This window comes from Homarus americanus, unplaced genomic scaffold (assembly GCF_018991925.1).
Source record: "Homarus americanus isolate GMGI-L3 unplaced genomic scaffold, GMGI_Hamer_2.0 scaffold51859, whole genome shotgun sequence".
NCBI lineage: Eukaryota > Metazoa > Arthropoda > Malacostraca > Decapoda > Nephropidae > Homarus > Homarus americanus.
The window spans coordinates 3,050,931-3,076,759 of record NW_024711292.1 but is presented as its reverse complement, the minus strand read 5'-3'; the positions used below and the strand labels follow the sequence as shown (position 1 = coordinate 3,076,759).

Here is a 25,829-nt window from a genome sequence, read left to right as displayed (position 1 = left end):
TCTGAAGGCAGTCTGACTGGTCTAATCTACATGTGGAAAGTTAAAAAACGGAAACCGACGCGCTGGTGACCAAAGTGTGGCTTTTTATCTTTTGTAGGTAATTCAGGAACAAATAATTCTTCACATGATTGCACTAAACACCCGAAACAGATAATCAACTATGTGAGGTAAATGATCCCCAAAGAATGATAACAATATGAGACTGGTTATTATACCACAAAATGGCTTCAATCACTTAAGCATTATACATGTTGCCAATAAATGTCCTGGTTAGTTAATGTGGTTAGAACTCACTGATGAAATAAATAAAAAATTAATAGCAGAAACGTCACACAAGCCAAGAAGTAAAATGTATTACTGTATTTGTACTTGAATTGGTTTTCGCAGTAAATTTATAAAACATAATGCCAAGACAACTGAGTGTACGGTCATAGGCAGATCCAGGTTTAAAAATGAGTGTTCTTAGACTAATGTATGTGTGCAATATTTGGTAAAATTATCATTTCGGTCATCCACCTAATTGCTAGTGGGTCAGAATCGTGCAAAACATCAAAAACCATAGGAAAAACATATTTTCAACGTCACCTAACCTACCCAAACCAAACCAAACCAAACCAAACCTAACCTAACCTAACCCTTTCTCGGACGGTGGTAACTTAAAATCCTAAAATTCGCTGGATGACCAAAGCGATAATAATACCCAATATCTGAAAGTGTAATGATTCTGATAAATTAGTTTAGATATAAAAAAAAACCAGATTCTGAAGTAACAACAGAAGGTACATATCGATTTACTTTAGCACTGTAGGTTAATTTATCCCTATTATTTTTTTAGACATCTTCACCAGCATATTTGAGTTTTATTATAATGCATGTAAATCTGATGAGGGAACTAAGAAAAGCATATTTGAAAACTATTTAAGGCACTGTACACTAGAATAAACAGAGCCTAAACCAAGAACCTAAAGTGTATACAGTATAATTCTGATTAGGCTGATGGTTCTTTTCAAGGGTTTTCAAATCCGTCTTTTCTGTTCCCACTCCAGAGTTGTATTCACTGCATCAAAATAAACATTATTAATATAGTTCCTGTCAAAATATTAAAAGAAATAAAACCATAAAGGGAAACTGAACTTTCATTAGCGAGGTGTATCTAAAGATGAAGGTAGAAGGCGGGACCAAGGAATAAAAGATCTAGCTGGCATTGGCAAAATTAAAGGAAAATTCTAGATGACACTTGGATTTATTATTCCATTTCTTGAAAAATATCTGTATAGGTATTCATTCAGTCCAGACAAACTCACGGGCCTACGAAAATACCATCCCACTCAGATTTCATTCTACCTATCGTCCATAAATATATGCTTCAGACACAGCATATACGTTAAAAAATACATATAAAAATGAACCCATACATGAGGGAAAGTCAAATAAACATACATATATATATTGGTGCTGACCGTCGCCCACCACAAAACACCAACACATGAGGAAGACCAAGACAAGAAATGTATTATTTTTGTTTTATTTGTTCTATGTACCTAATTACTGTGTCTGTTATACATTATTAATCACAAAGAAGCTTAGAACTAGATAATACCTTTCTCAGAAGCGTTGGTTCCTTCACAAATATAAATTATCTTAAATAACTAACCTTGGGAGTTGGCGCGCGTCCGTCACTGAACAAACGTAAACAAAATATATCGCCGCAAATAATTATCTTAACATTATGTCACAATATTTTCATATATCCTAAGGTAATTTATCGTTGAATTTAAAAACATAACTATTATTTTAATTAAATTATCCTGTTATGCAATATAATATACACGTTATAAGATAAATATCTATACTGGTAGTGTTTTAGAAAGCCACGCCAATCATGGGAATGTTTCAACATGATTTATTGCATGAAAACTGGGAGTCATTCACGATTTTTTTACTATTTTTCTAGTTATAAATGACATCTATGAGTGCATATCTATCGTACGGCAAAACCTTTAAAACTCTTGTATTGTCGTATGATCTGTTATGGGGGTTTTGTCTCTATAACGAATTAGCATTAATAATTCGTTATAATTTTGTTAATTGGTAAAGTTGCCATGGGTCGACGATGGTTCAAAACATTACTAAATGTACTTAGTTGATGTATTAGTGCACTTGTAGGAAACTTTCTAGCTACCTGTTTGTCCCAACAGCGTCGTTATTGATCAATGAGTCATCCTTGAGTCTGTGTGTTGTTGGAGGTTGTCTATTGACAGTTTACCCGCCTTTTTTTTTCTTCTTTTCTCTCATTAGTTTTCACACATTCATATGTCTCACTTTTCACATCATCTTATAACAGACATTACCTATGTCTATATTGCTTACCTTAGATACCGCCCGTCACGACTTACTCAGTCCCCCCTGTAACACCGGCCAGAGAGAGGCGATTTTTTTTTAAGTTCCTGGCAGTCGGACAATCGAGGGAATAGTGTTGATGAGCATTAGCTGTGACACTACTACAGTTTGTAGGGAAAGGAAGAGCGGGACATCCTCTGCCTCAAACCTGCCAGATACATGATCTGTTTTCTTAACTCCCACATTAAAAATGCGAACTGATACAACAGTATATTGTCTGCAAACTAAAGTCAATGTTAATAACGATACTTATATGGCAAGAATCACTATCCAATCCTGAACTTCAATGCAATTAGGGAAAGTTTTAAGAAAAAGCTTGGCACCGTTAACAAATCAAATAATTGTCAATGTGTTTTAAATAGCAATTAAACTCCAGTTAGAAATCTGTGTCTCTGTTTAGTTTTGCTTCAGGTAAGTTCCTCATATCTATAATTTCTATTGAGAATCTAAGCCATCGCCATCTCACTATACATTTTTCCTACCATTTTAGCAGTCCTAGAGCCAACTCAACATCCTTATTAACAGCTCTAGAAATTTCTCATATGGGTGTGGCAGCATGGTCACTACCACTTAAGTGATGGCGATTAGTGATAGCGGAGATATGCGTTTCAATGTATAAGTTCTCATGGCTGGTGGTGTTGTGGTCTCGCCTTGGATTCGACACATTCCCAAGTATCAAGGTTCGAATCCTAACCAAATTATTCTATAAAATATCTATTACACGAGAGTTTAAGAGTTTCTGTAGGCTAAAAGGTTGTGTTGGGCCGTGAAATGTACAATCAAATACAAAAGTTGTGTCGCGGTTTTTTCCGAAGATTAATAAAACTTGTGAAACATCTTGAGAGCCTCCTACCACAAGGCAGGGTACACCAAAAGTTTAGTCCTTCGGTATATATTTTCACCAAATTTCACTACACGACTTTTGTCTTTGATTGTTGGCACACACCCAGCACATACTATACTCGCCTACGTCACAATTGTATCCCCACCTGATAGTCTCAAAGGCAATATAATAATTTAATACACATATAGCAAACCATATGGCATACTATAGTGATTTTAATAGTCTATTATTTTTATTATTATTATCACACTGTAGGCTATATAGTTAAGATTTGCAAGTCACTTAGTAAAAAAACCGGAAATACGTACAGTACTTTCATATTGCAACAAATTTAAAGTACAGTACAGTACACTGAGCACAGTACACAATCAAGAAATACAGTATATACAAGCTTAGTTGCCGTGTGAGCTGGTACTTCTACTTATACACTTAACTGCTACCCAAAGTCCACTGTCACTCCGCCCGCGCTCACCTGACTAGAGCCCTCTGTCACACAGCTCCGCCTCTCATACTAATGATCAGTGGCAGTGCCACTTGAATCATTAATAATGTTGTTAAGAAAGTAGTCAAATTACGTATATAATAGTTATGGGCGAAGTATAAAGTAATTCACTGAATATTATGAAGTTATATTGTTAATTATGAAAGCCTTTAAGTTACTTAAAAGATTATACTTGTCGTTCAACCATTTGTTAACCTACTGAACAAACTACTTTTCGGCTGGTTTGCCAGGTTGCGAAATAACTAATCGGGCACAGGTTATGAATTCCGTTACCGCTCCGTTAATATACAGTGCATTATTGAAAGTTCTACCCATCATAATTTTTAATTGTTAATGGACCAGTGTAATTACTAATCAATGACCTTGTTGCGAGCTTAAGAAGCTTGGTTGTTAGAGCGCAGCAATATTACATTAATTGATACCGGTACCACAGATCGGCTTGTTAAATGATTCTATTTGGCCAACTCTAACATTGTGCATGTGTGTGCATTCCCGGCAGCCGTTCGTGCATGGCCGACACTGGAGATTTTTTTAGGTAAAAATAGCGGGTCCTGGGAAGAGGGGTTTACTTGCCTGTGGCTTTGGCACCGATATATATATATATATATATATATATATATATATATATATATATATATATATATATATATATATATATATATATATATATATATATATATATGTGTGTGTGTGTGTGTGTGTGTGTGTGTGAAACTAACAAAAGCCACAGTAAATGCAAGGTACAGTATACTAATAAAAAAGAGCTCAAAAAGTTTTATTTTCAAGCATTAAAAGTTCAATATGAGCTTTTGTGGCTATACAGACATCAAAATGGTATTCTGTTTTTCTCCATATATTTTGTAGATCGTAATGATCTTTTTTTGACAGCCATATGTATCTTCATCAAGTTTTCCAAAGTTGCTGTCACCTTTGGAATAAACACTTTATTTTCACAATGAGGTTACAACATTCCTGAATGAACTATTGCCTGATCATTGGATCGGATGTGGGAAACCCATTCCTTGGCTGGCTCGTTCAACCCCTTGGCGCTTTCCTCTGGGGCTTAGTCAAAAATTAAGTTTTTGTTCCAGCAATGTTATGATAGTAAATAATGTCGCATTCATTTACACTGTGGCAAAAACACAGTTATACAGTACATTACCTACTGTATTTGGAAAAAAAATAATTTGCATTTATGGCATATTCCCTACAGACATTAGTTTCATGAAGGAGCAATTGAGAGAAACAAAATCTGTCTCAACTCCTTCAAATATAAATGTCTGTTCCACATCACACATCACAGCTGTTTTATTGAGAACCGTGATTATGATGCCAACCAAGCCTTCAGGCAGGGAAACTGAGAAACAAAAGCAGTGTAATCTAACAAACAAATAAGAAAATAGAGGCACAAATAACTGGAAAGTACCTGGTTTAAAGACATTTTCATCTGATTAAGGAAATGTTTGAGTAATCAGAGTTCTTCTTTAACCGGTCAAAAAAAAAAACTTTAATATGCTCCAAATATTGTTAAGCCTCACTTAATTTAGTGTAGTTATTTGAATGGTAAAATTTAATGCTAGCCCTCCAAATTTGTAATTGTATCACTAAGACACAACTCCAGGTGACTGATCAGAAGAGAGTTGTGTGGACAATAACCAACTTTAAAAAATTTGATTACACTAATGAACAATTTGCTAAATATAAAATGTTTAGATTTGAAGATATATACACTTACTGTTGTGCTCTGTTTATAAATCACTTAATCACTTGGTTGAGAATAATTATTTTCAGTTCTGGAATAACCAGTGGTACAACTTACACACCAAGACCTACTAAGACCATCTCCAAGCGCTCCTCTCAGTCCCAGACCTACATAAAATATCATAGCGTGAAAGTATGGAACAACTTACCCCCACCCATCCGAGCAAAGACTACGCTCCCTTTCTTTAAATCACCTCTTCAAAAGTATCTATTGTCCAAGTATTAATATTTTTGTAACACTTACCTTACCATCAAAACCATTATGTCATACATTGTTACATAGATAGAAATTACTGTACCATTGTAATGATTATATATTTGCAGTCAAGCCATTATCCTGACTATGCCTGTCCCCTTGTTTCCACCTAAACATAACCCATGTTGTATTGCTTCCCTCACCTATCAGATTAATGTATAGCAACTGTACAGTACTGTAAAATATGTATATAAAATACTTATAATATTGTATAAATGAAAAAATATATAATAAAAAGTGATAATTATGGTAACATTCTCATATATATTTACTAACACCATATTACATATGCTAATCCAGATGATACTAAAATAATGTTATACAGGGGTGCATAATAATTCCCGAGAGAAATGTACAGTACAGTATATAGTATATCAGGTGACACTAACAGACCCCAGGCAATATTGATATTATTGTTCTCTCTGTATCTGTATTTTTGGGGGTAAATAAACTGTTTCAATATCAAGAGCAGCAGCTATGTGTGTGGGCTTGATAACATTGTCAGCCTAGCAGTTTATCATACCGATACATGTATCTAGCCATTTGTCAAAAAAAGTGTAATGTGTAAAGACAGCAAAAGTTGAAAACATACAGTGAAGCCCAACCTACAATATGCATATACAGTAGAATATCCTCCTAATTTTTTATTTTTTTAAATTCAGAATCTTTCGTAGAAAATTATATGCATTGTTTAGATGAAATGGGGAATTATATATTAGATTGGACAAGCAGATGGACAGGAAAAACATGACAAAATTTTTTTTCCCCAGCCTATGTTAGGCATAAAAGTAAAGACTGTGATTGCCACATATGTAATGCAGTACAATACTGAATACAGTATACAGTACAAGTATAAATTAATAAAATATAGAGTACCATAAGGAAACAAAAGTGCTTAGACATATTTCTTGATAACTTTAATATTATACTTTTCAAGGAGATAAAAATAATTTCAGTCAACAATGACAGCAGAGAAGGAACACCTTTTTCATTTAAATTTATTAAATGAAAGTAATTCCCCCTCAAAAACCTATTCTGGTTCTTTTAACCATGAAAGATTTTGTATAAACTTATAATAATTATATTTTATATCATATTCCATATCATACCAATAATTAACAGCAATACAAGCATGAGATTGTCTAACATGATGAAACCATAATGAGGGGAGGTAGAGGGCATCCCCCGCGTGGACCCTGCAGAACACTGGACTGGCGTGTTTGTACTGTGGGTACTTCTCCAGGTCGGGCTTCACAGGGTCAATGCAGATCCAAGGTACAGATCCTGTGTTGGTGTCTTCTTGAATGATGAAGCTGCCTGCAGTCGTCTCCTTATATGTTGCTGCAGGATAACTCTTGTAGGGTACCCAGGCTGAGTCCGTAGGAGGAAGAAGGATGAAGTCCTTATAACCAGATACTACGCAGTATATATTCTCATAGTGGTCTTTGTGCACTGTAAGAAAAAATTAATTATAATTTCAGTAAAATTTCTGAATAATCCACTATATATGTCATATTATAAGACACATAAGATTAACTTATTAAATTATACAGTACAACAGAAACATCTGATCAGATGCAATTAAAACACTACAGTTACAGTATAAGATGAATACTATTCATATTTGCTAAACTAAATATGAAACTTCTCTGGGTACCACACACACTAAAGGCACACCTTATCTCTGTACGTATATTTATTCACACTTGTATGTCACTCTCTTTATTATACACTCAATAATAATAATAATAATATGGAAATAATAATAATAATATGTTCTTCACAGCAAATTAGTACTGTAAGGGAAGAACAATCTTCTAACTATTACAGAACAATAATGAGCCCCACTTGATGTAACAGCTCTCTGGTCACCCATCCAGAAATTAACAGCATCTGGATCTTTGCCGAGTGCCTCAGAGAACCATGGAATATCTGGAGATGCATCACAGAGTATCTCAGAAAATTCCTCCGTAAAGTTTGAATTTTGTTTCTGCACATAAAACACCTGAAACAAAAACAAAATTTCATAAATAAAACAGTGAACAGGTATAATAAAGGAGAGCAATGATTTCAGGTCAGCTATGAACTGTTAGGTAGAGTACAGTACAGTGTTTGTGCTGTAACTTGATTCTCGGTGTACTTAGAATTTTCCTACCGTATCATATTTGAGTTTCCTTATTCCAGTTACCTTTCAGTTTAAGACATAAATAATAACAAAAAAGTCTATGTCCTTACTCCTGGTTGGTTCTTTGGATCCTCCATTATATCAAGAAAGTTGGCAAACATCATGGAGCGCTCTTCAGGCATCACAAAATACCCATCACACGGAGCGTCGGCATAACCATTTGGGGTGACGGCCACACTCACTTCTTTGTTGCCAATTTGTTTTCTGTTAGGAGAATATCAAGTGAAAAATAAAAAGGCTGAATCCCACACAAGTGAATAGAACATAGAATACAAATACAGCATATAGGTATAGAACTTCTTTTCAGTGCAGTACGAGTGTTTTTGCTTCAATGTGTTGCCATGCTGAAAGTATGTTTTATACTCATTATCACTTGGAATGAACATCACTGCATCACATCCCCAATAAGCAAAATTCATTCATGGTAAATAGTGTAAACAGTACATCATGAAATAATTTGGTAGAGTTATACAGTACTGTAACTGTTAAGATATACTGTAGCGCCTACCAATAGACACAGACATTAATATTAAAAGCGTCCATCCTCTCCGTTCACCCACACTCTGAGTCAGATAATAAATTTTTTCTTATTATTCTGTACTGTAATTGACACATCACTTTCCTCTCTTAATAGAAGCTAAATCATTAAAGGTACAGTAGAGACATGTGAAGCATCACACAAACAATAAGGAGAAACAGGCAAGTGTAAAAGTGAATGTGGGTCCCATAATTTTGCTGTGTATCTACAATGGACAAGATCTCCTTTCAAACTCTAACAGAGGCTATGGCTGACTGGTAATTCTATCAATAGACCTGGAGACCTACTGTGTCACTTCTTCTGGTGACAATTTATGAACTTGATGTTATTTTACTGACAATACTGAATGAAGGCTAACCATGTCTTCTGATTTCGTTTTGTAATCCTGAAGTCTTACTCATGGAAAGAGAGGAGAATAACAGACTTCTTCATAAAAATGCATAAAGTGAACAAAACCAAATACTGGACTAAAATATTTAAAATTCACTCGACTAACATCCATGTACAGAAATAATGCAACACTCATATTATGAACAGCTTATGTGTATTGGTAAACTTTTGTTGTGTAAGATATCACCCACCAGAAACAAATGGTGTCATGGGAGAAACAAAGCCCTATTCACTGACAGGTTTAATGCACAACAGTAAGAACATGATATGTGATGCAGTACTTCTGCTCATGAAAATCAACTTTAGAATGAATATAGAATAATTTACTCTTAGATGTTGTTTATTGAATGCATAGTTTGTGCTGCAAAACTATACCATACCAGAAGGCTATATGCAACATCAGTTTGAACCTTTTAAGGGCTGAAATACAGTGTACCTGTATAGGGGAAAAACTGCAATAATGGATGGTCTCAGTGGTTTCTGGAACCTAACCATAAATTTCAATACTTTCTCAGATTTGTATTTACATAATTTTGCAATTACAAGACCCCTTTATGGATTCAACCCTTCATAAACTTGAGAATTTACTGTATGCTATTCAGAAGAATCCAACTACAGGTAATTAATGTTATCAGAATACCTGTAATCTATGGGTTGAAACCTTTGATGTCCTTCTCCCTCCAGGTACAGTACTGAGGGGCACCACGTGTAGATTCTTCCCCATATATTTCAGCCATTGTCCATCTCCACACCTTTTAGTATTATAAATATTTATGTTATTTTTAAGTAATTTTCAGATCACCTGAAGATTAGTCCCAGCTTATTTCACCATAAGATTAACTGCCTTAATGCTAACCTGACCTAACATGACCCCCAGGTAACATTAGGGTGTTTAATCAACAAGTGAAATAAACCGGGAGACTAATCTTCAATTGATCCTAAGTTAGTGTCATAATACAGTACCCAAGTTATATTATACCTTTTGGTGTTACCAATAGCTAAGCTATCTAGTGTTAAAATATCAATGTTACCTTAAGTATGGGGTATTGTATTTTTCTGGTTTACCAAGTTTTATATCTGCAAGTCATTTGGATGTTGCCCTGGAACACAACCCCTTACAACTGGGAGTCGACTCTACTAAGGAATTTGAGTGACACTGTTTATTAATAACAATTAGAAGAAATTCATCCTTGGCCCAGAATGATATCAGCCATCACATACTGTAAGCACTGAACTAATGGTTATACTGTAGATGGAAAGTGGCATTACAGATGACAGTAAAGCTGTAGGTATGGAAGTATATTCCTGAAAACACATAACAGTAGATGATAGTAGGAATTAGCATAATAGAAAATAGAAGAAATAAAAAAGAAGAGAGGGATCTGACAAAGAGCTTTACCTAAGAATAAAAAAGAAAGAAGACAAGTCAGTTTCCAACATTTTAAAGTAATACATCAATAATCTTACCGTAGGTAATCATACGACCACTTTCCAATGGCTGGCCATTTTTTAACGGCTCCCCGAAATATTACAGGTTTGTTGGGAGCTATCCATTCTCTGTACAACTCTAATGGTGATGGGATGTCATCTAGGACAGGCACTTCATTGGTGAGGTACAGTTCTGGCAAATAAAAAAGGAAATAAATACAGCTTTAGCATAAATTCAAAATACTATAATGTCAATGCTCATAAGAAGATTTTAGTCTTACAAATAAAACAACTTTATGACTGACACATTCAACTTGTCCTAAGACCAAGGTTAGATTAGTACTGTCTTACTTTATTCACTAGTTTTATCCCCATATCTTAAAACATATGAGTAGAAGCCCTTCTATGTTATGTTTTCCTCTTCTAACAGTACCTCTCCACTTCCCTGGTCTGCTCGTATGGTCTACTCCAAAAAGTTTGTCATGCATAATTTGATAAATCATTCCCATAATCTCTTCATACAGTTTATTATTTTCTAAGTTAGACATTCCTTTATTAATTACTTTCCCAGTCATCTCACTTCTCATCTACCTTCTTTATTTAAACCCAATAACCTTCTTCTCATCCTGTATATAATGTATGAGTTCAATATACTGTACCATTTGTAGATCACCTGCAGATTAGCCCCCCAGCTTATTTAACCCCGTGATTAAACATACTAACACTACAAGAGGTTAGGTTAGGTTAGCATTAGGGTGTTTAATCTAATGTGAAATAAAGTATATGACAACCATTATTATAAAAAAAAAATCTATTGTTCTGACTTACCACTGGCTTCCAAGGACAGTTTGAGAAGACAGTCTCTCACTTTTCCAGTTGGCTCTGGATTGTACACACCGTTCTCCTCTGAAATCATAATATGTATGTCAGGAAATTGAAATAAATTAACATGAATGGCTGTTAGTTATGATCTATACAGTCGTCTGATGAAGAATGTGCAAGTTAAAAATATTATTGTACAGTACGTACTTAAAATTGAAATGTGATATCAGATCAAGGTAAGGATTTTGTCTCTGAGGAATAGAAAATATAATGGATTTCACTTTTAAAATGTTCAGTCTATAATTTCAATGTACAAAATAGAGATAACTGACCTTATTTTGTTACACCTTAACCCATTTCACTGTGGGGATGTCACCAGACAAGTTTATTAAACAGAGAGCAACCCCTGTACACAAGGGGGTAAGTGTATTTTGCTTTCAAGCACCTAATTTCAAGGAACATATACGTGTAATTACTTTTTACATGTGAAAAAAAAAAAAATCTTTACTGCTCACTTATAATTAACCATATAAATATTTTTCACTAATTTAAGCCTTTTCCACTACCGTACAGTATACAGTAATGCAGAGTGGAATAGGGGTGTTGGTGGTACAGTGGTAACGTGCATAACTCTCACCAAAATGTCAAGGGTTCGAGCCTCAGCCTGGACACAAGTAAGAAGGGTGTTATCCAGTGTGACCCTACCAAACACCACAGGTTTCCAGGTCCCCGATTTCCTCCTGTACTAACACAGGATAGACCGCCCAAAAGGCTAGTAAACTGATAAGTGGAGAATATGATAAAAAAAAAAAAAAAAGTATATACCTGTATATACAACATCGTTCAATGCAGACTCCTACAGTTACCATCATTTATTCATGTCTTACTCAGTACTATATTAGTCATTACTGTACATCACATTACAGGTACTGTATTTACAGTACATATATCTACAAGTATTTGGTTTATTCCGGTCACTCCACACATACCATCACCCATCACCAGCAAAGATCATGGCTATCTCACCCCAATTCAGAAGGTGCGGGCATATCAAGCTTTACATGGCAGTCATTTGATTTTTTGGCAATTTTGGTCTTAAAACATCAATATAAAGCATGACAAACAAATTTTTAGTTTCAACACACCCAAATCCTTTGATACCAATAGAGTCTCAACTTTTCTTGAAAAATGCTGCTGTAGATATTTGTTCAACACTCCTGGACAAATAACTCTCAGGTGATATTCATTTGGTATTCTACCGTAGAAGTAGGCACTCAAGGTAACTAACATAAAATTATTATAAAACAGATGTGTAAATACATTAGTTAGGTTAGGTTAGGTTAGGTGAATGATGGATGAATATACACTACAACAATATATGAGTGCCCTAGTTGAACATACCTGGGGAAAATGAGGCAGACTTTATCTGTTCATCCTCAGACATGGCAGGATCTTTCCAGGTATTTGTGCTACAGCAGTTGTTAGTAAATGACTAACTGGGTGTCAAACTTCTTCACTTGGGAGGTAATGGGTGCCTGCAGCATTGAACTTCACTCATTTCAGAATTCAGATTCCTGTACAACAGTGGATAATTTTTTTTAGAATATTGTAAAACACTTTAATATTTAATACAATAATCAATCAGATTAGTACCAACATTCCCATCATTTACTATAAAAATGTATAAGATAAATATTATTTTAACATCCAATGTCACATTACTTGTACTTTAGATCTCAATATAAAGTACTGTACAAGAATTTTATTATCAAACTCACAACTCTACTGCTGTTAAAATAAATTTCTAAACTTCCATTTTAATTGATACAAAAAGAAAGTGATAATTTTTATACAATAAATAGCACTGACTACTGTACTTAATTATGGAATTGATAATACTGTACATACCCTAGATGAGATTATCCCAACAGGTAAGAGTAAGGTGAAAAACAGGGCAAAATATAAGACCAACCAAAATGTAAAAAAAAGACCCATGAGTTTCAGAATGTGTTAAAATAAGTACTGTATACAGAGATGCACTAATAATTAATTTGGGTAAATTAAAAATACACTTAATTGGAAATAAACAGTCTCATGGATAATTTTTCCTTCCAATACCCAGGAGAGTATTAATGTACCTGTATTACTGTACAGGTACCTGTATTTGCTGGAGGTGCTAAACAGTTCTAGCAAATGAAAACAAAACAGAACTCTGGTTGATTTTAGTAAGAATAAAAGCCCTGAATGTAGTGATCCAAGCCTACACCCAGCCATAACCAGTAAGATAGAGTCGAATTGAAAAAGCATAATCACTGGCAACTACATAATACTTATAATAATAAAAGAATTACATAGCTAATGGGAAAAACTCAATAACAGTCTCTCAACTTCATTTCATAATTAACATGTAGAATGTATTCTTAAGTATTCTTATTGATGAGGAGGTAACATGTAAATTTTATTCTATTTCATATACAGTAATCTCTCCGTTAGCAGGAATTGAAATTTTCTCGGAAAATCATTCCCAAAGCCGGAAATTTCCGGAAAATTCCGGCTTTGGGAGCGATTTTCCGAGGGGTAGATTTTCCCGGTACCCGAAAAATTCCAGGGACGGGGGAGTTTTTTCCGGGTTTGAGAGATGAAAATCAGGTGAATTTTCTGGAAATTCCGAGAAAATTTTTACGTTACCCGGAAAATTCCAGGGATGAGGGTTTTTTTTATATGCGTTTGAGAGATAATATAATGGGCAATTTCTGGAACTTCTGAGAAAATTTTTCTGTTACCTGGAAAATTCCGGGGATGAGGGATTTTTTTCCGGCTTTGAGAGAGTTGTCTCGTTACCAGGAAATGTCTCATTCCCGGAAATGCTCTGCACCAATTGTTCTGGCTAATGGAGATATCACCGTATTTCCAAATACTGTACAGGCGTACTGTGATTAGGGTGCACAAAGTATCAAACTACTATCCCGTATTAACCCCCTTCTCTAATCTCATACAATACAAAAAAAAAAAAAAAAAATTGCAGCCTAACTTATCAAGATGCTGAAGCGAAGAGGGTGGAAAAGACCCATGATGCAGATCTTTCAAACTTTTCAGGTATCGGTTTGAACACTTTAGTGACCAAATGTGTTTATTTTGTAAGTACCTGTATAATGGTAATACTCTGAAACGCTTTTTCAGATAAACCATCAACTTTAAAATATTTTTTCCATTGGAGAACTTTTTTTCTTACTTCAAAACAGTCCTCACAAATGAAGAAGAATTGCATTTTTTTTATTATTATTCTGGAGATATTATTTTTTTTTATCCCAAACACTTATCTACATCCACCTACAAAATCCCCTGACACCATTATCACTTGTGTATGTGACGACCGTTTCACACACATAACCGGTTCCAACTACAGTGTTTTTACATTATGACTAAACAGAGCTAGCCAAGTTGAACCAATCTAATCTACCTTAAACTGCTAATCTTAGGATATAAATACAGTACATTATTGATTGTTTGGTTAGAATTGGTGGATTATGTTAGGTAAGATACAGAAAGGTTATTGAGAAACACTGAGTTGCTCGACAGATCAAGTGCCACACATGGTGTCCAAGAATAGCACAACCACCAGAATTAGCTGTTGCATTTCGTAATTTTTTCCAAAGATGTTCTTATTCTTATAGTAAGTAATTTAAAAAAAGAGAACATTTACTTGAACCTAACCTGACCTAACCAACCCGAGAAACCTACCTGACCTTACTTAACTTCACAGCTGGAGGTTCTGCCCTTCAGACCCCCTGACATATTAACCAGAAAGTACTTATTTTGATATCTGATACCTATGAATTGAAACTTTGTTGAAGCATCATGGTGTAATGTTAGTCTTTTGTAAATGTAGCCTCTTTTAAAATGCTTACTATAATGATAAGAACACGTGGAAAAACTTAAGGAAATCGAACATTCTAAAATTCCTGGTTTACCTACACAAATATTACAGAGTATTACCTAAATATTAATCATCTATCAGTTACATTATCATACATCACTGGATGACATCCTTCCATATACAGTATTCTTCAGTAACTGACCATAAATCCTTCAGTATCCTGCCATCAACACACCTTCTGGCCACGGCCTCTAAGTTACCTGCCAATTTAACTATAATGCAATCAATCTATTACATCCCATGGACATATTTAGCGTCACCAAAATTAAATTACCATAGTTGTAGTGGCCCCTGGACCTGACAAACACGTGACTTGACATTTATATTTAATAGATATTTAGCTCGCTTGGAAATTGGGGAGACTGTAGCTAGGAACCCGGTTTCCCTTGAGAAAACTGTATACACTACAAAATCTCTCTCTCTCTCTCTCTTTCTATTTATATATATATATATATATATATATATATATATATATATATATATATATATATATATATATATATATATATATATATATATATATATATATAATGATTTTCTTTGTAATCTTATACTGTACAGTATATTATAATTGCTTTTTTTGTAAATCTATTTCCACTTCTTGTAATATACAAACTTACTGTACTATCTATGAAAGTGAGAATGCATTGACTTAAATTAATGATTTGATACATTAATTTATAAATTATATTTATATAATACATAAGAGTCAGATTTTAACCCCTTCACTACAGGAATGCCACTTTTAACATTTATTTAGCGAATATCAGACAATTGTATTCAGCTTAGAGGGGAACACCATACACAAGTACAGTAGTTAAGAAATCATAAGACACATTCATAATGTACTACTGTACTACCCTGTATTCCAGTACAACCTGTTGCAGCTTTTGCTCTTGGGAATCTATCTATTACAGAACAGTGCTGTGTTATATTATGGATGCACAATTTTGATTAGCCAATGGTTGTCATTATTTTGAACATATTTCCCCTTGATAATTTCAAAGCCATCATACCATAATGGTCTTGTCAATTTTGCTTTAGTTCTGAAGATGAACAAGAAGTCATAATACAGTACCTGGTTGCTTTTGGAAAAGAATGGATACCCAAGGAAGTCACAATTTTCTTTAGAATATTAGTTGAATACACTTTAGTTTTCTCATCTTAGTGATCATATCTCAACTTTGACTTCAGCTAATTTAAATGTTTCTGTAAAAGTTGTAAAGAGGCTTACCCCGGTATGCATACTTCTGTAAAACACAAAGTTAATAAAAAATCAATCGGAGAATTACTTTTACCAATACTTACCATAAATAAGGAAGCTCCATACAGTACAGTAATCAATTTAATCAATGTTGCTGAACGAGTGAAGGGCAATACCCTATACTGTACTGTACCTGGTTTTTTGGGTCAGTGTGCTTAAAACTTAGAGACCAATTCACAGACTATAGTCAGAGTATGGCAACAACAGTCAAGATATATTGTGAAAAAGAAACAAAGGTAAGTTTTCAGTACTATATCATATCTCTATGATCTTCTTTATAACATCATTGTGAAAAAGTTACAACATATGAAAGGATTACATTATCTATCAGTTCATGAATACATTAACACAAGTGTAAAATTTGAACAAGATCGTATCATTGGGAGCACAATTATAAATATTAACCACATGCCTTTTAAAGTACAGTAGAGCCAAACTTAATCTTTTGCCTACGATGGGAAGCAGGCACTTCATACAAATGTACAATTCTTTAATAATATGCTAACAAAATTATGTACTCTGATCTGCTTTATTGTCATACTGTAATTTCTTTCAGTTTAATATGAATACAATAAGGGAACATAGTGTTGTCCTTGTCGGTCCTTCCATAAGACAATTAATTTCTCTTCATATCAAGAAAAAACAATGTCATTTTCAATAATCTCCATTTTCCAAAACTATTTATTGAAATTATAGTCCTTGTAAACTCAAAAAGAGGGCATGGCATTTATCAAGTGCCTGTTAGTTCTATTACTACTGTATTGTACATCCTAACAGTACTGAAATATGACAGTGTACAGTAATCAATTAACAAAATGCAAATGCAATGATGTTTTTAACTTTTAATTCTCAATTTAAAGTACACTAATACATATTCTATTCTAATCATGTAGTTTTGTTTTGTATTTTCCATGTGTATAAAGAGCGAAAATATCTGTTCCACTCTTTCTTTGTTGACAAGCTTTTCAAAAAGTGACAAGAACTGTCCTGAAATTTACAAAAGGCCCTTACCACAGAAATTTCCCTTTAACTAAAATCTTTTACAGTTAACTGCACTACCGCAGAGCCTTAAGTTCACCAGTCACACAGAGAAAGGTTGACAGACATTGCACTTATTTGTATGTTGCAGAAATAGAAATAGGCAATGCAATATCTTACTATCTAAATTAATATCCCTTGTAATAGTACGGTATCAATGTTTAGGGAAATCAATGCGATAATTTTTCTTTACAATTTAGATTTCTTCTTTACATGTGATGAGAGAGTGATGGGGTACATTTTTCCATTACCAGTTCACAAGATCTGAGTTGGATACATCACCAGTCTGGGATATAGAGGGATACTCAAAGTTGGTCCTTCCATTCATGTTATACCACTGGACTATATATATAAACTCTTATAACCTGATACAATAACACAATTCTATATTCATCAAACACACCTAGTTACAATAGAATTAACTGTATATACATTCTTTTATGGAACTTGTATTTCTTATCTAAATCTACAACTCTTTCGGTACCATACAGCCCCAGCAGCCTATATAGTATAGATGACATCAACCACCCAGAAAATGCATGTGATGTTGCAACTTGTGGGTTACTGTGCACCTACTACAGGATCAATTTAAAAAAAATTGTGATGGTAAATCCCCAAGTTTTATAAGAAAATATTATTATCAAAAAATTAAATAAAATGTACAGTATATCCGGTCAACAGTACTCTACTGTACATGAAAACTTGACGTGTAGTGAAAAATTGCTATGATACAGTACTGTACATGCTTACTTACATGTATGAGACATATCATCAGCTAATTACAAGTACAGAGTTCAGGTTGGCTGGGTAAATGAAACCTGTTGATGGACTCTCATCATAATAATTAATTGCAATGATTTGTGGATGTGCAGGCATATGGTTACTGCAAATCTATAGTAATTATTGTTTCATGGTACTGTACAGGTATTGTAAAACTCTCAGTGCCTGGATTTTAAAACAAATTAAGTTCAAATCAGATGTGTACAGTAGTTGGTCTAAAAAAAATTATTTACGGTATTGTCATACTGTATGTACTGTACTGTACTGTATACAATTCACATACAAGTCCTGGTAATAGTTGTGTACCTACATGCGAGACATTATATGTGTTAAATTCAAGCAAATTTTCCAAATATTATAAAGTAAAAAAAAAAATATATACAGTATTGTATTGCCTGAAGTTGTGCAAAGACATGTGCATCCAATTCCAAATATATGATGCATATGTAATGCATTTAACACACCTTAAATAAATACCTACATGATTTATATGAACTGAATATGTATCATGGATACAATACTGTATCCTCATGATATAAGAGAAAAATAAAATAGTCCACTAGACCTGGCTGTTGGGGTATTTCCAGAACAAAAAACAAAGCTATGACTCTCTCTTTTATTGATACTCTGATGATTGTTCAGTATCCATAGCAGCCTACATCTCCTCTTCTCTCTCACTGTTGTACTCTGGTTCATTATTAAATTCAACATGACCATAATCAGCACAATTACAAATATAAAGGCTTTATTACATACAACATTAATTTCAGAGACAATATGTAAGAGTAAATCCTTAGGCCACAAAACAAAAGGCACCTTGATAGTCTCCACATGGGCTTCAATAGTTATAAGGGATAGGTTTATGAGAGAGGAGGGTTCAGCTTGAGTAACAAAGTCAATAAGAAGTCAAGTATTCATAAAACCAAGAGCAAGACTCAAGTCTCACTGGCCAGGTGTGATAATGACATACTGTAGGTAGTGTCACAACCATCTTGGAGTTGTGGAACCAGATAAAACATGCTCTAGGCAGATGTGAGGGATATGGCGATCAATTAGGCATGTCTGAACAGCCTTAAGGCAAAATATTTTCTCCCATTTTTTAACTAATGTCAGTGTCCCTCAATATATGTGGCTTAGAAGCCTCTGTGTCAGTTAAATGACAATGACCAAGGATGATTCAAAATGCTATGAGCCATGAACTTAAAAGCAAGCACAGAAATACCAATGTAACTTCCCATTAACAGCTATGGTAGAACATGGTCATAATTATTGTTATCACCCCAACTGTGGTATAGTACTGAAAGAGTCGAGAGCTTTAGTGACACTGTATATGTCATCTACAAACATGCAACAATGAAGCACATGCATTATGAACTGCTTATGATCATACCAATATATTTGTTGACAATTATATTTTAAATGATTGAAAGGCGCAAGGCTTTATGCATAACCTAACTTTATGGTTACAAAGCTTGATATTATTACTGCAATATCCCAACAACTGCTTTATAAATACTGTAACCACCATAACAATTATAATCTAAATAAACAAATGGCTATTATGTGTTACCAGTCACAGAAAAATTGTATTCTTCACTTGATTGCTAAGTTTTATCATGACCTGGCAAATCAAGCTTAGGCTTAGGTAATTCAAATCTAGTTCCATCTTCCAAGTCTCACCCATTTTCTAGCTGATGACTTTTTAGTTTAGCAGAGCTGAATGATGTTCAACAGACACAAGTTCTGTATGAACATTTGTTGGCTGAATACGAAGCAAACTATATAAAAATATTTATTTTATGTTATATATCTCATATTCCAACAGGATGATGCACCTAAAAGTTTCTTTAAGACACTTTGGAAATTAATTAATCATCTTTATAAGTTCAAGCGTCCAAGGCCCAAAAGTCAATGTGCTAAAAAAATCCAACTGTTGAATTAGTAAACAGATCTCCATCTGGTGGTCCTGAGAAGTAGGTTTGAGAGAAATAATTGGGGGTTGTCAGAAAGAAAAATTTGAACAGAAGGAAAATGCACACACACACAGCAACACAAACATACATACATATATACACACACACACACACACCAATCCCCTACACATACCAAACACACACACACACACACACCAACCCTACACATACACACAAACAAACATACCTTCATCAACACACACCATATACCCCCAAAAAACATCCACACCCCTCCTCACTCAATAAACAAGAGAGAGAGGTGGGTAGCAGGAAGACAAGAATGAGATGGATGAAGGATATACAGTACTAGAAGTGAAAAGAAGACACCCATGAACCAGCAGTGCTCATGAATGAATGAAGAGCACAACATCAAGTGATTTTTAGGCAATAAAGTGCAGCAGAAGGATAATGTTGGTTTGTGTGATGCAATAAGGGTAAACTAGATGTGGGACCTTATTGTGAAAGGGGAGCACCAGCATACCACATCTATCACAACAATAAAAATAAGTACTAAATGACAACAAATTAAGAGACAGAGAGCGAGAGAGAGAGCAATATAAAGAAAGTGTGTGTTGACTCTTGACTCTGGCCATCCTACATTTAGTGGTAAAAATCTTGAAAAACTATTCTTTGAAGGATAATGTACTATATGATGCAAAAATATGTGAACCATGTAGTGATGTGGAGTGTATAAACAGTCCTATACAATGACAACCAAAGCAAAGAAGAAAGTTAACAACACTAACCATTTCTTAGTTAAATAAAACATTACATTAGTTTCAACTACTGTACATTTACAATAACTTGAAAATTCACTGGTCATGTTGATCATGAACCCTACCCTGGCTATCAGAGAACATACAGTATATAATTAGCACAGGATTACACCTGAGTTAACACTGAGAATTATCAATAAGTGTGTGTTGCAGGCCTTTGTCTTTTGGATGTTCGTGTAACATGGTACTGCAATGTTTCTTTGATGTTAATACAACATCAAATGTTGATCTATTCTGTAAGAACAATGCAGAGACTTGTATTTGTTATGATAAACAGTAACATACCAATATCTTACAAAACTGGAATGCATAAAATAAAAAACAAAGTTACATCTGCCGACTGTAGCCTGTAGTGAAAGGGTTAAGTAAGCATATATCAAATGAGCAAATATTTTCTATACGTGGAAGTAAAACTTTAAAATAAGTACATTACTCCTGTTAAGATTCCCAAATCACAAAACACCGATACAGTACTGTACAGGTATTCATAAACATCACTCTATGATCAACATGAACAACATAAAACTCAAACATATATTTCATCATAAATATATGTATACCTTTACCTCTGAGGAACATCTTTGACTTGGGTTGGTAAATAATAAAGCAAAAACATTTTGCTGTTAAGAAGAGAAACTTTCAATATAAAAAAAAATTACCAAATATTATTATAAAATGTTAATCTTTTACTATAAATACACACATCTAGGTTAATGCATGGATGACAAGACACCTACCATAACATAATGATAACACTGAAGAAGATCGATCCACAAGTACAGTAATAAATTTGAGGCTGTACCCACGTAAGGTTACCAAGATATTATTTATGGTGTGGGTAGAGCTAATTGCTTTGTCAAGCTAAGGTCCAGAACTAGCTAACACCTCTCACCTGGAAGGAACCAACCGCTAACTTTTCAGCTTACTGCACTTGGCTAACCCACCAACATCTAGATAAGAGTAATGGCACACACACAATTACAACTATTGTACATTTAAATTCTGCAAGACCACACACACTATATTTATAAAGAGGTACAATTATTCATAAGCATAATTTACTTGCTTGAATGGACAACCTATGAATGCAGTCTTCTAAATGGTACAGGTTAGTTCTTCGTTAGAGAAAGCTCGTTGTTAGATACAGTACAGTACTGTACCCCTTTCTTTGATGTCTACAGATTGTAGACTTAAAATCATACATTAGTGGAGAATATTTAAAACTATTTTTTTATGTTTTTACTATACAGTATATGGACAAGAGCACCTTTATTACCAGCTATGTTAATGGTAAGCTAGAGTATAAAAAGTCACGGAGAATTTTTCTGTGAGTTAACAAAGTAATGACACACTGCTGAACACAGTTTGCAGTACAGTATCAGTAGCTTTTAGGAAGTACTGTACAGTAATAACAGTAATATAAAACTTCATGATGGCATGTGAAAAGTCTATATAACCCAGTATGGATTAAAGAGAGTATTAAGAATATACAGTGCACTCTAAGTACAAAGTCATCTATCAGGGAGACCTTTAGCCCAACCCTTGCAATAGTTACTATATCAAACTAGAACAGCTTCCTATTACCAGTACTATATAAAGGTGGAGAGGAAAGGACAACTAAACTTTATGAATACAGTATTGTACTGGCAACACAAGGAGGAAAAGTACAGTATAAGAAAACCATGACAAGACAGGATAAGTCATACCAGGAAGATGAAACTTAAAATACATACAGTACAACCTCAAAAATCTGTTAACTGGGAGTCTCTCAAACCTGAAATAATTAGAAAAAAAAATCACTAGTGTTAGGTTTTGACATAAGCAGTTATCAGTGAAGAATGCTTGTGGCAGGACTTTCTCTATGATTCTGTGCACTTGTAATATGAATATAACTCTAGCAAATGCCTTCAAATACAGTTCCATATATTGTATGTTTTAGTATTAGAATATAAAGGTGTGAATTGTATCAAACTATGAAAGCCACGAATGTCATTTGTTAGCTGACAGGATGAGCAGAAAATCTAATTAAAACAAGGACATAAAGTTCAGTCTGTTAAACAACTGTATAAATAATAAGAGTTCCAAGAAAACTTTCATGGTAGGTACAGAACACTGATAAGAGGCAGCCTTTTAGTGATTCACACAAAAATTTCCAAATTACCTTGAAAAGATCGTGAGCAACAATAATTATTACTTTAGAAAAAGTAAAAAAATCACTTTACCAGGAGAATGAAGGAAGAGTTTAAATTTAACACAAATAAGGTGAAATAAATATATTAAATACTGTACCATGATCTTACCTATGAAGTCAGAACAGTAAAATCTATAAATAATGAAACAACACACATATACCAGCCAAGACCTACCTGACCTAACCACTCAGCAAACGATATGTTGTAAAATCACTGAAATGGTTAAGCTGATTTGCTATGTCTCACATTCTGAGAGACACACCTTCACATTTCATTTTGTTTCTATAAATCTTTACCTTTACTAAATTCTTAAGGTATGATTGATTGCTTTTCCCTAACAACAAAAACTGCTTGTGATTTTTATGAGAATTCTGCTTAATGGCTCTTAATCACTGAAGTGCACCTCACCTCTGTAGTTCACCTAATCAGGAAACACAACATAAAAATGCTTCACTATTTCAAGAAGAGGGGGAACACAGGGGCAGTGACCTTGTTCAGAAAACTAGAAAATTCCCAATTCCAGTATGCTCTAGGTCTCCACATTGCTGGATTTCTGAGGTTATACTGTAAAACAAATATGAAATATACAGTGAAACCTTAATTTAACAGACTATACATGGAGAGGAAAGTCCCTTATAGCGAGGGTCCACTGGATGTGAAACCACCATCTAATGAACTTATATAGATATGAAAGTCCATTATATCGAGGGTCCGTTAAATGTGAAACCTTCTTCTAATGGAAATGGAGATAGAAGTCCGTTATATGGAGGTTTCACTGTAGTAGTCATTGAAGGACAGTAGAAGAATGAACAATTTCTGATAATTTAAAAGCATTCAGGCCTTTTTTAAAACCACTTATTGGTTTAACTGTCAAGCAAACACGTGTCCAGTTAATGAGAGATTCAATATACATACACGATTTTGTTCACTATTACTTTTACCAAAAATTAATTTAAAATAATATTTAACTCAAATAATATAAAAATAAATAAAACAGTTATATGTTCTAATAAAAAAGATCTTTTTCTCTTTTTTACCAATGAACCACTTGATGCTTGATACATTCTTCCTCTGTATAAAAATATACATTCTGAGTAAATCATTTAGGAAAAAAACCTTATTAATGACAACAACAAAATCTACCCACTGTTTACCAGGTGGATCCTAAATCAAATCTAACTCGCTCAATATCAAAGGAATTTTCAATACTTTTTGTACTGTACTGTAAATCTAATCCCATCACATTACAACTAAAGATGGAAAAAATAAATCTTGAAGTAAATATATGCATTAGAAAATTTCCAGTACGTATTGAGAATAGGCTTGGAGACGTGAGAGGTCAAAGGTCATTATTTGGGAGAATGGATCTTGCGCATATAAGACAGCAGCTGGGGGGGGATCTCACGCAGCACCTCCTGTGCCAGGGTCGCTCTGGACAGATCCTGATTGTCCGACAGGTACCTCTTTAAATCTGAAACAAGGATAATGTACTTAACACACTGAAAATGCATATGTAGGAAATTCTTTATATGAGTATACCGGTAGATAAGAGGCTTTAGAAAGATGTTGAATTAATGTTCTGGTAATCAGGTTGGATAAAATTCTGCAAGACTTACTAAGCAGTGTATTGGGAATGACATACAGCACGTATATGATTGGCAACATCAGAATTTCATCCTCATGATCTATGTGGGATAATATTTGATTTGTCTATGCTATGGCAAAAGCCAGTTAAGTCTTTTCATAATACAGTAAATGAAACCCAATATGAGAAAAAAAAAAGCTAAACTGAAAGACAGGAAGCCCTGTTCAGAGCTGAAAGTGTGGTTGGGTATCGAGAGTACACGATATTGGTTAAGTTCTATGTAGAAAGCAAGCTGAGATAGTTGAGGCATGAGTTCAATTGGGTCAAGAGGTGCACGAGTCTAAATGTGGAGGGGGAGGAGAGTCAAGGGTAGGCCGAGAAAAACATTGAGAGATTGTAGGAAATAACACGAAGAGACTGCAAGAGACTGTATTGCATGGTGACCTGTCATCAGGTAATTGCGACTAACCTACTCAAGCGAGGAAAATAGCCATAAAATGTCAATGATGATGACTACCTGTACTAAAATTCTCACAAAAAATATATGAAAAAAAAATGTAATATAAAGAAAATTTGGAGTAACAATTACACATATGATCAAGTCTAAATGTGATGGCTGTCTATGGAACCTTGCAAAACTAAGGATAAAATCACTCGTAAATTGGGAGTGAAAGATCTATGCATACAGTATTTGATTTTAGCATTAGTAGTCATTAAAAGGCACATTTAGTATTGCACATCTACAAATTATACACACCAAAAAATTGTCATCCAGCAACTATGTAAGCAAGTGGAAGTGGGAGGAGAAGAAGGAAGGAAGGAAGGAAGGAAGGAAGGAAGGAAGGAAGGAAGGAATGAATGAACAGATGAGTACTGTATTGTACAATTCTACATATTAATTTACAACTGGTTTATGAGTGGAAATACAAGATGAGAAAATGTGTTACGTAAACTCAACAGAGAACTCGTGTCTAATAAATACTACTTGACGTGGAGTGGGCAGCAATACCAAATCTTAGTAACAGAAGAAAACATGAGAAGTGAGTGAGTTTGTATGGGGTACTGACCGACAAAAAAAAACCCTGGAAAATGCAGATCAAAGGGAAAAAATTGGTTGGACATTGTGGTTTCCAGTTAACAGGAAGGTATTGTATTTGG

The 25,829-nt window shown here is 34.2% G+C and overlaps 3 protein-coding genes across 12 annotated transcripts in view; all 3 read right to left on the bottom strand.

The window, feature by feature from the left end:
- The window catches only part of LOC121873055 (protein ecdysoneless homolog), a 102,937-nt gene extending 101,253 nt beyond the window's left edge, over window positions 1-1,684 (bottom strand). The window contains exon 1 of the mRNA XM_042376399.1: window positions 1,655-1,684. The gene's annotated coding sequence lies outside the window, so the exon portion shown is untranslated. The remainder of the gene's footprint in view (window positions 1-1,654) is intronic.
- A 4,979-nt stretch (window positions 1,685-6,663) lies between these two features.
- LOC121872884 (bifunctional peptidase and (3S)-lysyl hydroxylase Jmjd7-like) lies at window positions 6,664-15,438 on the bottom strand. Of its 4 annotated transcripts, none has more exons than XM_042376011.1 (7): window positions 15,338-15,438; window positions 12,528-12,700; window positions 11,133-11,210; window positions 10,344-10,497; window positions 7,999-8,152; window positions 7,612-7,768; window positions 6,664-7,215 (listed from the first exon to the last, which is right to left on the bottom strand). In XM_042376011.1, the coding sequence occupies exons 2-7, from the start codon at window positions 12,568-12,570 to the stop codon at window positions 6,794-6,796; spliced, it is 1,008 nt and encodes a 335-aa protein (XP_042231945.1). In that variant the 5' UTR covers window positions 12,571-12,700; window positions 15,338-15,438; the 3' UTR covers window positions 6,664-6,793. The 4 variants fall into 4 exon arrangements, with proteins under 4 accessions (XP_042231945.1, XP_042232031.1, XP_042232118.1 ...); XM_042376097.1 differs by lacking the exon at window positions 15,338-15,438 and adding an exon at window positions 15,206-15,320; XM_042376184.1 differs by lacking the exon at window positions 15,338-15,438 and adding an exon at window positions 15,123-15,145.
- A 1,126-nt stretch (window positions 15,439-16,564) lies between these two features.
- Window positions 16,565-25,829, bottom strand: part of LOC121872550 (copine-8-like) — a 31,127-nt gene continuing 21,862 nt past the window's right edge. For 4 of the 7 annotated variants that reach the window (XM_042375647.1, XM_042375559.1, XM_042375378.1 and 1 more), the window contains one exon: window positions 16,565-24,557. In XM_042375647.1, the coding sequence (XP_042231581.1) occupies window positions 24,488-24,557 (70 nt within the window). In that variant the 3' untranslated portion in view covers window positions 16,565-24,487. The remainder of the gene's footprint in view (window positions 24,558-25,829) is intronic. The other 3 variants (XM_042375467.1, XM_042375818.1, XM_042375731.1) reach the window with 3 other exon arrangements.

Bases quoted from the DNA above. Each gene is read 5' to 3' on its own strand.
- LOC121872884 (XM_042376011.1), bottom strand. From the start codon at position 12,570: ATGTCTGAGGATGAACAGATAAAGTCTGCCTCATTTTCCCCAG. The intron at 7,769-7,998 runs GTAAGGACATAG...TTTTTGTTTCAG, and splicing joins ATCCAAAGAACCAACCAGGA to GTGTTTTATGTGCAGAAACA. The intron at 7,216-7,611 runs GTGGGGCTCATT...TTTTTCTTACAG, and splicing joins CCAGAGAGCTGTTACATCAA to TGCACAAAGACCACTATGAG.